We start from the raw sequence: 12,644 nt of genomic DNA on the forward strand, positions 1-12,644 counted from the left end.
AAAAAAATGTTTTACTTTCAACAAAAAAGTCAAAGAATGTTTTTATTTTACAATCTCTAGTCGTTGTTCTGGAAGATAATTGCAGTACAATTGCAAAATTCTCTCTCTCTCTCTCTCTATATATATATATACTTTTTAAAATTAAATTAGAAAAAGTCATAACGGAGATAATGCTATGGACGGACCGTCCGCGTCAGCCACCATTCACTTTCGCATAATCTTTTTCAATTATAAAAGTGAATGGAGACTGGGACCATCATTCACCGTTCATTTGCGTTTCACAGAATAAAGTCAGTCATACGAGTTTGGAACAACATGGCGGTGAGTAAACGATGAGAGAGAGAAAAAAAAAAGATTTTATTTTTGGGTGAACTATCCCTTTAAGTTAGTTTTTCGACCTATTATTAAAAACGGCCTTTAGAGTCTCTTGGACCCTAAAGCCTTTTTTCTGACTTATTTCCATTAGAACAGTATTTCATGAACCTGCCAATTAAAAAGGCACTTTTTAATGTGCAGTTTTAAGTACTGCTCCATCCACGCTTCGGCTGTCTAGAAAGGAGAGGCGTCCGCGTGCGCTGCTGCTGTCACTGCTCTCGTGCACAGCTCGGGCCGTGACGTCACGGTAGTAGCTATCCTCGCGGCGGCGGTGCTGAACTGAACAAGATGGCTGTGCGGCGCGTTACGAGCGGCTGAAAAAACAGCGCTAACATTCACTCACAGCCCGGATAACAGCGGTCTACATCGAGAGGGTGGTTGAAAAACGCCCTCGGATTGAATTATCTGAAGGATTCGGAGTGGTTATTTTTATATATTGTGGGGTAGAGTTTGGTAACAAGAAGGGGAGGTTTCTCAACATATAAAAAAAAATCAAATAAATCGTTTTTAAAAACAGTTTTATTATCCAAGCTAACTCAAAAGGGCGCGGATAATAATAAATAAAGAGATGTCACTGCTGTGTGTTGGAGGTAAGTGCATTCTTTCATATTTGGATGCATTAAATAGCCTACCAGCTGTTGGTTATGCGTTATATACATTGATTGTATATCTTTAGACATATTAAGGGTTAAAAAAATGATATTGTATTTGAAAAATACTGTCTTTAACAAATCACCTAATACCGCATTTAATTAAATGCATAGTTTTTAGGAGCCTTACGTGCTTTCAAGAATGAATATTCTGATCAATAATCGGATAAATATTCTTCTTCGGTGGAGTTTAATATTATTATTGGTTTGTATTCATGCAACAGAAGCGGAACTGTGTTAAAGACAGTGTGAAATGTCAGGTAGAAGGAGTGTATCATCTGTGCAATGCCTCTTTTTAGTATTTTAGCTTAATAACTAAGTCCTCCTATCGCTTTATTTAGACTACAAGTATTTATTTATTTATTGTATAAAATGTGCAGTTTGTTTCTAGAAATGCACAGGGATATCAGTACATTGAATCCGCCCGTGTTTTAAATGCAGCTAGTATTCAGGGGTGTGTTCCCTTGATATTCCAAAAGCTTTTTCTCCCCTGCTCAGATGGGATCTACTTTGATGTATGATACATCTATTTTTAACTGTGTTTACTGTACGGGCGTAAAATGGCTTTATAGTTCAAAGCGTTCATGGCAGATGACAACATTACAGGTGTTATTTTCTTTGTTGTAATTGCTGCATTTATTCTACTTAAGTACGCTTACAAGTAGCAAAAATAAAATACAAAATACAAAACATTTAAAATCATTATATGGTCTAAATTGATAAATGGACAGATATATAAATCAGAGACCCCGTTTGTGGATAGAGGGACAGACCAGGGACCCCCTATTGTGTAAAATTATAATAATATAATATATAATAATATAATAAAATGTTATAATAATATTTTATTCGCAAAAGCATTAAAATAATCACTATTGGTGTACAGAATTATTTTTAAATATTTAATTTAATTTAATTTTAAATTTCATTCATATTGTATTAGTGCTGTCGATTAATCGGCAAATCGATTAATCGCAATTAATCACATCTAACATAAAAGTTTTTGTTTATATAATATATGTATATAATATATATATATATACATACATATATAGGTGTATACACACACACACATATATATATATATATACACACATGTCATATCAACAAAAAACATTTTATGTGCGATTAATTGTGATTAATCGATTTGACATTTAAGTAATATTGTTTTCTTTTGTAATAATTTTTTTTTATATATTTAAAAAAATATTTTAATATTAAAAATGAGGGACAATGAGACTGCTGTCATGTTTCTTAATATTAGCTTTTGTTGCCGTTGTAATGTTTTGTATGATTGTTTTATTATAAAAATGTTATGCACAATGACACATTTAGCTGAACTTTCATTTAATAATTTTAGCTTTGGTTGCTATTTTTTATGTTAATGTTTTTTTAACACATATTTGCGTATTCTCATGTTTTATGTGTAATACATATTTCATGTGTATATGTGGAAAATAACAATAACCAAGATCAAAAATGCTGCGAAATTCTAGTTTATTCTTAGCTCATGTTAATATTGTGCTGACCAGTGTTATGCGTCCTAGATTTGAGATTTTTTTTATATTAGGGGTCCCTGGGTTTTGTCTGAGAGTATGAATAGAGAGGGACGGTGTAAATCTTTTGGCCGAATGTCTTCCACATGCACTTACTGTTAGCCTTTTTGGTCTGCCATGTGCAATGGGCCACTTGCCCATGTTCGCGTGCCTTACTCAGTTCTTGATTGCCATTTAACGCAAGATGACATGCAAATCAGATTGGTCTGTTGTAGAAGATCTGTTGTAGGAGACTCAGAATTCTGAACGATCCTGTAAGCCATGTTTCTTTGAACACATCCCACACAGACATTCTGATCCATGGCACGTCTGCCACCACTCTGTAATTAAACAGGCAGCAGATTCACAACCAGCGTCCGAAAGTGACAGTGGGTGTGTGTCACACAGACTGGCATCATGCTTGGCGCCTGCCGCAGTAACCTGAGCAGATGTACTGTAAGGCTTGCCTAATTCCCCCTGGATGTGTTTTGAAGTTAAAAGTCTTGAATTCCTCTTGCATAACCAATCGCCAGTTTTCAGGGAATTTAAATGTGCCATTTCTAAGCTGGGTTTAAAACGTCTGGTTTGTATAAAAGAAAAATATTCTAGACTGTTATTTAAAATCTGGAAATTGTGACACAGTATGGAATGAGTAGATTAAATGAATCACCAAAAAAGAAAAAAATATCACCATTTAGTCCATTGACTTTTCCATACAATCAAACCATTGCCTTTCATCGTATGGAAAAGAACAGCCTGGGTGTTCTACTAAACATCTTCATATGTGTTCCTCAAGGAAAAAGATTTTTGTATAAGTTTTTGAAAGGACTCAAGAGTGAGTAAATTATGAGATTTTCATTTCTGAGTGAACTCTTCCTTTAAAGGGCGGGGGCCACAGATCGTTTCATATTAATAATTTAATAGAACTGCCTATTTAACTTCCTATGACTGAATTGTAGTTAACACTAACAACAGTTACCATGTATAATTTAGCACTGTTTCTCTGTAGTTATAGCCTATTAGAAAATATTCATACGCAACTGCAAAATCACAGCCCGTCACCTAATTTATACAATATTTCTTTGATATTTACATTCATGAGAAAAATAACACTGAATCTATAGTGGTCTTAGGGTACGTTTACACTACAACGATGTACTAAAAACGGAAAAGTGTTTTCTTTGTGTTTTTCGCGTACAGACGACAACGTTATCAAAATTATCCCGTTCACACAGATCCCCAAAAAACGACTGAAAACGCTGTATTATTCATGCCAGGCCAGTAGTTGGTGATGTTTTCTGTTATTGAAATAAGGCTGCAATAAAATAAAATATAAATATCATTAAACTTAAAATACATACACTGTAAAAAATTTACTGTAAAATTTACAGCAACTTACTGGCAACTTTGGTTGCCAGTAAGACTGTAAAATTTACAAGAGTCCTGTAAATCACTAACTACAATTGTACTGTAAAATTTACAGTAACTTACTGGCAACTTTGGTTGCCAGTAAGACTGTAAAATTTACAAGAGCACTGTAAATCATTAACTACAATTGTACCGTAAAAAACACAGCACACTGCCTTACATATGCTGTAAAATTGTTTTTACAGTCTTACAGTCGAAATAATGTTAAAATTACAGTCGAAATAATGTTTATGAATGCAAGTAAAATTACAAGAGCAACAATGAACTTACATGTACTGCTATACATTTTACAGTAAATTAGAGCATTTGCTGTGGAAATCAATTCACTAACTACATTTGAGATTTTTCACTGCTGTGTGTATACGTTTGCTGTTTCAGCCTTTTTGTCAAATAAAACTCACAATAACAGGTTTTCATTAATATAACAAATTTATTGTGCAATAATGGCTATTTAACATAAGCACCAGATTCCAAAATATATTGGGAGAAACAAAAATGGAGATTAAATGAAAGGCTTTAGCCTTGGAAAGAACCACTGAAAATTTCCTGATAATTTACTCACCCCAATGCCATCCAAGATGTTCATGTCTTTCTTTCTTCAGTGGAAAATAAATAAAGTTTTTTGAGGAAAACATTTCAGGATTTGTATCCACACAATGGATTTCAATCGCAACCAACATGTTGAAGTCCAAATCAATGCAGTTTCAAAGGGCTTTAAAGTGCTTCAAACGGCTCTGCACGATCCCAGCGGAGGAATAGGGTCTTGTATAGCGAAACGGTCGGTCATTAAAAAAAATAATTTATATATATATATACACACACACACACATATATACTTTTTAACCACAAATGCCCATCTTGTACCATCTCCGAGATGCGCTACGTATTACTTCATCACGTTGGAAAGGTCACGAAAAAAATTAAACAAAGATGTCGGACGATTTTGAAGTTGGAGGAGAAAATTAATAAATTTTTCGCCCTTCCCTACCTTTCTGAACCGGAATACACAGACAAATAACTTAGACCGATGACGTGACCCGTGACCTTTCCAACGTGATGACGTAATGCCTGGCGCGTAGCAGACCAGCACAAGACAAACAATTGTGGTTAAAAAGTATATACTTTTTTATTTTTTTATGACCGATCGTTTCGCTAGATAAGACCCCATTCCTCAGCTTGGATCGTGGAGAGCCGTTTGAAGCACTTTAAAGCCCTTTGAAACTGCATTGATTTGGACTTCAACATGTTGGTTGCGATTGAAATCCATTGTGTGGATACAAATCCTGAAATGGTTTCCTCAAAAAACTTTATTTATTTTCCACTGAAGAAAGAAAGACATGAACATCTTGGATGGCATTGGGATGAGTAAATTATCAGGAAATTTTCATTTTGAGGTGAACTAATCCTTTAAGTATCAACTATACAGGGCACACATCCCTAAAGTATGACTGAATGGTTTGAACTGTGCCTACCTTTAATTTGCCAAATCCATAAAAAAAGGCAAGAATGTATTGAACCTCAATCATGAACTTGGAAATCAGGTCAGAGTCTCTTGTATCAATTCCATTGGAATACTTTTGTTTAAATGGCAAGCCATTCAGAGTCCATTAGTTTCCGTAACAGTGTGCATACATGTGGGTTCATTTCATGCATTTTCTTGTTTCCAGCAGCAACTTTTGATCCAGTTTCCGGGTTAATGCCCACAAGTCCTCTGTGAAAAAAAACACACAACACCCAATTATCAAAAAAACAGTATACACTCAAACAATAAAATACAAAATTTGTCAGACAACTCATAAATTACATTTAATTTCAATTAATGAAGAGTTAGGGTCATATTTAATTTTATCAAAAATGTTAATATAAAAATATTTAGCCTTCCATGTTTGCAATAAACAAAATGTACAGATTATATCATTATTATACAGATTTAATTTTAGTAATTTTAGATGTGGTTATTCATGCAGTGAATAAAATAATTCTCTATTCAGTGTGTGGTTAGCAATTTTTTTTTGTTAATTTGAAAACTTTTCCATAAAATATCTAATCCTGATAAACTATCCTAAATTGAAAACCTAAAAAAAAAAAAAAAAGTCAAGAAAATTTGAAAGTCCACAATAAATATTGAGTAAGATTTTATGCTCTGAAATACCTCTGAATAAATTCCAGCGTGCATGCAGCGTCATCCTGATAAGCAAGATTTAAGTTGTAATAGGTCGCAAACAATGCTGCCAGGCCCTCAACAAATGCCTCTGAAAATGGGCCCAGGACAACTTCCCTTTCGACTGACAACATCCACTTGCTTGGGGTCATGGATTCACCTATAAAAAAAAAATTAAAATACGGCAGGGCATAGATTAATAAGTGTTGTAAAAGTATGGTTCATGGGTAGCTCATGATAAACGGATAGTCTGAAAATGAAATGAAGTGAAAATTACCATGATTTACTAAAGCTATCCTAGGAGTAAATTACTTTCTTCTTTCAGACAATTGCAATCGGAGTTATATTAAAAAAATGTCTTAGCTCTTCCAAGCTTTATAATGGTAGTGAATGACGGCCAAGATTTTGAAGCCCAAAAAAGTGCATCCATCGATCATAAAAGTACTCCACATGACTGCGATGCATTTGTTTAAGAAAAATATCCATATTTAAAACCATATAAATTAAAATATCTAGCTTTCAGCATATTTATGGCGAAAGAGTGAACTCTGACCTGACGCAACGAAGAACACATAAGCGCAGAGGATAGAAAAAAAAAAAAAAAAAAGAAGTCTAAACCAATAATTTTTAAAGACAAATTTCTGAGGATTTCTATATAAGAGAAGACCTTGAGTTTGTTACACAGCCCTATTTGTTTGAACCACGAGAGGCGTTAAAGCTTACACTATACATCATGTCAGGAGTTACTTTCTTTTGGCATAAGTCGACTTTAGTTTAACAATGTATATTTTACTTACACAAACACATCGCTTCGCTTCAGAGGGCCTTTATTTACCCCCTGGAGTTACTTTTTCCTGGATTACTTTTATGATGGATGATGCACTTTTTAGAGCTTTAAAATCTCATCCTCCATTCACTGCCATTATAAAGCTTGGAAGAGCCAGGACATTCTTTAAAATAACTGATTGTATTTGTCTGAAAGAGAAAAGTCATATACACCTAGGATGGCTTGTGGGTGAGTAAATCATGATGTAATTTTTTATTTTTAGATAAAGACACTATAAACTATGGATTTATAATGAAGATTAATGTTACTAATAAGGATTTTTGTTACTAATGAGAGAGAATGGTTCAGAGATAAAAATAAAAAAAACAGGGCACAGGTAGAGCTAACTATGGAAGGAATATAGGAATGAGAATAGAATTGTGAAATAGAATACAGGAACAGAGGAGGCAAAATTGTATTTTTAAAATGGCCATTAAAGTGAGAAGAAAAAAAAACAGTACAGGACAAACAGTTATCCATTTAAAAGCTAGAGAGCAAAGAAAAGTGTATATGGAGACAAAGACACAAAGTAAAAGCAAAAAACCTTGGATGATCAGTGCGGGTGAATCCGGTAATCCCTCTCTTTCCATGTCGGCTGCAGTTGCTGCTGCCTGAAAAAAAACAAAAATAAATTTAGCATTACAATTAAATCTTTAAGACATTAAAAATCTAAATGTTATACTTACATCAGCTTCAATTATAAGGGATTCTGTTCTCTCTTTAAAATGGGCCATTAAGAGTTGCAAGATGCACAGGACAAGAGAATTTCCCTCTTGATACTTCGACAGAACAGCACACACCTCATTGTTTGTTGGCTTTTCTTGAAAAAATCTTAGAATCCTCTTTCCTTTCCCTTCAATGCTCTCCATTATTTTTTGTAGCAGTGAGATGTCAGTAAGCAATTGGAAATGTAAAAAGATCCCCTTCAGACAAAACAGGTAAGGCCATGAGTTCTTTAGTTCAGACAGTGGCGGAGGTGACGCTGACGGTAATATGTGACCTCCATCAACTTGTGAAGTTCTCCTTTATTGGCTCCAGACTTTCAAATTTACTGAGAGAGACAAAATATGTGGGCAATCAGGTACACCACATCTAAATCCTGATTTAGGCACATTTCTATGCAATTTCACATGCTACACAAAACTGCTTTCCAAAATTGTACTGCTCTCATTATTACAAAAGTGACAGAACATGTTCAACTGCAAAAAAAAAAAAAAAAACTTACATGTCTACTACCAACAACAATGTAAAATCATTTTATACCGAACAGTTATCAAAAATGTAATAGTAAAATGACAGCACGGCCACACTTTCACGGTGAAGAAAATATAACAGTTAACGTTAGCCGGCTAAGTTAACTTAATCGTTCATCTGTGTCTGGACTCATCAAGCAAATTCAGTATCTTAAAATTGGACAAATAATCTAGATTATCCATTTTGCAACGTCACAAAATACAAATAATAGTTAATATATTGTGGATGTAACGTTAACAGGATTTCACGTTTACACTAAAGCATGAATTACTAGCTAACGTTACACACCTCTTCGTCTCACTCTCATTCGAGGTCCTCGTCCTCGTCCTCCTCCGGTAAACGTAGCGCGCATGAGGTGAGCGCGAAAATTGAGTTGTGATGATGATGCACCGCGTGGAAAGTCCCAACGGTCGCTCGCAACTCCCAAGATGTCCACTGAAGATGACGATTGACGAAATGACATCACACGCACTGCGCTACGCCGATGTCGTTGTTTAATAATGGGAGTTTTTAAAAGCCAACAGTTTTAAAGTACTAGAGGTGTACGTTATATAATCAAATGTCAGAGTTTAAATGGTGTAAATAATTCGCTAAAAAATGCTGTATTTATTACAGTTGACTATTACTTTAGTGTTATTGACTTGTGAAGCGCCAAAACTTTTGCAACCGTTTTTTTTTTCTTAAAAAAAAATAAATAAAATAAATGTACAGTGGTATGCATGATATCCAGTAGCATTTACTGCATAACCATGTTTCCACAAGTCATAGGAACATGCATGCTCCCACATGGCAAAATACAGTAATACTGTAAATTTTAAAATACAGTAGTCTATTGTAAATATTTACTGTAAAAACTACAGCAATTTTTAACAGTGTAAATTACAGAAATGTTGCCTTGTCAATTACCTATAATTTAAAAAAGAATTAAGTACCAAAATGACTAAAACTGAAAATCAAACAAAATATAATATATATAGGCCTATATAAATATATATAAAACGAAAACACTGATAAAAATGAAAAAAACACATAATAAAATGGAAAATGGAATATATATATATAATAAAAAATCCTTAATAATACTATAAAAGTATATAAATTATACTACAGTAACATATAATATATTGCATACGCTTCCCTCCACAGAGAAAAACAGCTTTATTCCATCAAATTCCTGCATGCAGATAATTAGTTTTCAGATTGCAGTTCATCCCTGATGGATTGCTTTAAATGCCTACATGGTAAATCCAAGCTTTCTTTGATGCATGTTTTAATATCATCCCTTTATGCCAAGCTTTTAGCCCCCCACCCCAAAAAACCCTTCTCTCAAATTCACCCCTAAGTGGTTATTTTTAGTGTCAGGATATAGCTCGCTCTGCCCATGCTCGGCTACACAGAGAGATTAATGGAGCGCGAGAGGAAGAGGGGAAGAGATAAAGAGGCAGCACACGTGCATGCCAGCCACATGGCAGGAAATGGTGCGTGGGAGCATGAGAGAGGAAACCCTGGCAGAGACGGGGCGGAGGCAGCGGTGAATCGTGAGCGGGAACTTTGAGCGGAGGTGCAGCGGTTGATCATTTTGAGCCTGTCATACCCTGCGTTCCATTCTGAAGGGCTTATCCCTATGCCTTAATCCCTTCGAAGGGTTTCCCGATTTGAGGCTTCTCGCAACCAACTTTTTGTCCAAATCCTCAATTGTGTGGTGTCATTACGATTATTTTACTGCTCCCAATCGTATCGGAGCCAGCATGATCCCAAATCGTTTGATATTTACGACTCTTGATCTGACTGCCTCTGGCCCTGTCCCAAATGTCACCCTAAGCACTCGCGGTCTTCCTGAGTCCGTACTTTCGTGTCTCTAAAATGACAAATGGGACACCCTACGGTCTCACGGACTTGCCGCTGTAAGTCCACATGAAGTGTGCCATTTGGGACAGGGCCTTCAACGTGATACCTGCAATAGCCAGTGAGAGCGAGCAAGCTTCACCAACCGGATGTTGCGTGCTTCTATAGCTAAAAACTTGCCAGCCACACACATGCCATAAAAGTGGAGTATTGAGAATCCGTGTATCATTCGTTCAGTCGTTTTTTGAATTAATATTGAATATAGAAAAATAAGAAAACGGTTCCTTTTTCGTTTTTTCATTTTTTACAAAAAAACGAAAAACAAGAATTCAGCTGGATTTCTCGTTTTTCGTTCTCAGTTAGAAAAATGAATAAACAGCTTGAATATTCGATTTCTACACGTGGGCGGGAATTAAACGCCCATTTCCTCTGATTTGTCAGCCGAAGATCAAACTGTTCCGTCATCAGTTCTGCACAGCAGAATAAGAGTCCTCCGTTGTGCGGATTCCTAACGCATTTATTGCAACTACATTTAATCTTTTTCTCATCAAATAACCAGACTAACGAATGTCTCGACACAACCCGTACCGGGGAATAGACTAGACGGGGCTTTCTTCTGTGTAGACCAGGAGTTCTCAAGTGCCAGGGGGTCCGTGAAATAATTTGCTATTTTCCGGATTGTAAAGTCAAGTCACAGGGTTTTTTTTTTTAACAAGCACGCTGTGATTAATCTTAATGTTGACCTTCAAAAATATATAGGCGCGCCAAGAAGGCTATTGGCTGTAGGCTATTTTGGTTGATTTTTGGTGTGCGCCAGAAAGAATATAATAATCATTTATAATAATAATTATTCTTATATAATAATTTCAAAGGCATATGATATGTTGTAGTCATTTTGAAAGTACACAAATAGACATATAATGTTACTGTTTCGAATGAGAGTATTAAACGACAGTAGCTATTAAATCCCCTGTTGAGCAACACATCCAAGTGATGTCGGGTGTCGCAGCCTGTTCGTTATTAAAATAAAACAGTCAACCAAACATATAAAACGTTATTCTGCTTAATTGGTCTGTTGACATTCCAAACTAATTTCCCTTGCTGTGGAGATGCTGATTTACGTGTAGTATTGGGACTCGAATGAAGTACGAAGCCTTCTTTACATTATTAATTAGCATCCAAATGTTACATTGCAAATATGGATAGGCTACTGGACGAATGAGAGATGCCCGAAACCAACGTCTGCTCCTGTACAGTTTCAGTTTCTCGTTAAAATACGCATATTATGTTATTAATAGTGTTTATAATGTTAATGTTGTATTTTATTTACCGGTCTTTTACACTATTTATGAATATGCTTTTTTTACAACGATGTGACGCGCGCGTTTCCCTCTCAACATGACCCGGCGCGCCACGCACAAGCGCGCATCCTAGAGATATAAATTATAATACATTTTAATGAAACACAAGGCCTACATCATAAAACTTCTCCAGTTGTTAGATAGGCTAGTCAGTCTGAATGACAGTTTATACGTTAACGTTAATATAGGCCAATTATATAGTCAATGCATTATTCTTTTCTTTTTGTATTAGTGTTAAAAATATTTAATTTACAACTAATTATATTGATTTATATCTTAATTTATATATATATATATATATATATATATATATATATATATATATATATATATATATATATATATATTAATTACTGGGCGAGTGCGACAATATAGGCTAACAGCCGGCTGATGCAAATCGTAGGTGAATTTATATATACACAGAAGAAAGCCCTATCTAGTCTATTCCCCGGTACGGGTTGTGTCAAGACATTCGTTAGTCTGGTGGTTTGATGAGAAAAAGATTAAATGTAGTTGCAATAAACACGTTAAGAATCCGCACAACGGAGGACTCTTATTCTGCTGTGCAGAACTGATGACGGAACAGTTTGATCTTCGGCTGACAAATCAGAGGAAAGGGGCGTTTAATTCCCGCCCACGTGTAGAAATCGAATATTCAAGCTGTTTATTCATTTTTCTAACTGAGAACGAAAAACGAGAAATCCAGCTGAATTCTTGTTTTTCGTTTTTTTTGTAAAAAATGAAAAAACGAAAAAGGGACCGTTTTCTCATTTTTCTATATTCAATATTAATTCAAAAAACGACTGAACGAATGATACACGGATTATTGAGAAAGAAGATCACCCGTATTCCTTTTTTCTCCTTTGTTTTTCTTCCCGTAAAACAAAACTAACGCGCTAACGACGTCGATCCCATTCGTTTTTCTTCTTGAGTCACGTTTGATCTCGCGAGTCTCTGTGAGATCTCGTCTCACTGTGAAAATGTTACAGTCGACGGGTGTGTTGACTCGCGTTCTCGGCGAATGTGTCTAATGTGTGCATTCGGAGGATTATAATGCTAAAAATTAGTTGAAACTGCCCTTATGTCTGTGGTCTCCCACAGTTTTAAAATCGGTTAAGGTCCTTAACTCAATTTGTTTGCAATCACATCGTTATCTATAGGGCACAGCTGTGTTCCTGCATTTTCTGGAGCAGTTGCAGCGCGAACTTG

At 35.3% G+C, this 12,644-nt stretch overlaps 2 protein-coding genes across 5 annotated transcripts in view; one reads left to right on the top strand and one right to left on the bottom strand.

Annotated features, from left to right (window-relative positions):
- Nucleotides 1-639: 639 nt before the first annotated feature.
- The window catches only part of unc13a (unc-13 homolog A (C. elegans)), a 52,891-nt gene continuing 40,886 nt past the window's right edge, over nucleotides 640-12,644 (top strand). For all 4 annotated transcript variants that reach the window (XM_082138802.1, XM_082138804.1, XM_082138803.1 and 1 more), the window contains exon 1: nucleotides 640-965. In XM_082138802.1, coding sequence (XP_081994928.1) covers nucleotides 944-965 — 22 coding nt within the window. In that variant the 5' untranslated portion in view covers nucleotides 640-943. The remainder of the gene's footprint in view (nucleotides 966-12,644) is intronic.
- LOC309475044 (uncharacterized protein) lies at nucleotides 4,123-8,633 on the bottom strand. The gene is made up of 6 exons (XM_082137652.1): nucleotides 8,518-8,633; nucleotides 7,662-8,026; nucleotides 7,520-7,586; nucleotides 6,141-6,309; nucleotides 4,273-5,699; nucleotides 4,123-4,143 (listed from the first exon to the last, which is right to left on the bottom strand). The coding sequence occupies exons 2-5, from the start codon at nucleotides 7,842-7,844 to the stop codon at nucleotides 5,570-5,572; spliced, it is 549 nt and encodes a 182-aa protein (XP_081993778.1). The 5' UTR covers nucleotides 7,845-8,026; nucleotides 8,518-8,633; the 3' UTR covers nucleotides 4,123-4,143; nucleotides 4,273-5,569.

This window comes from Leuciscus leuciscus, assembly GCF_965113295.1.
Source record: "Leuciscus leuciscus genome assembly, chromosome: 15".
NCBI classification, from domain to species: Eukaryota; Metazoa; Chordata; class Actinopteri; order Cypriniformes; family Leuciscidae; genus Leuciscus; species Leuciscus leuciscus.

Bases quoted from the DNA above. Each gene is read 5' to 3' on its own strand.
- LOC309475044 (XM_082137652.1), bottom strand. From the start codon at position 7,844: ATGGAGAGCATTGAAGGGAAAGGAAAGAGGATTCTAAGATTTTTTCAA. The intron at 6,310-7,519 runs GTTTTTTGCTTT...TTTTTTTTATAG, and splicing joins ACCCGCACTGATCATCCAAG to GTGAATCCATGACCCCAAGC. The intron at 5,700-6,140 runs GTATTTCAGAGC...TTTTTTTCACAG, and splicing joins ACGCTGGAATTTATTCAGAG to AGGACTTGTGGGCATTAACC.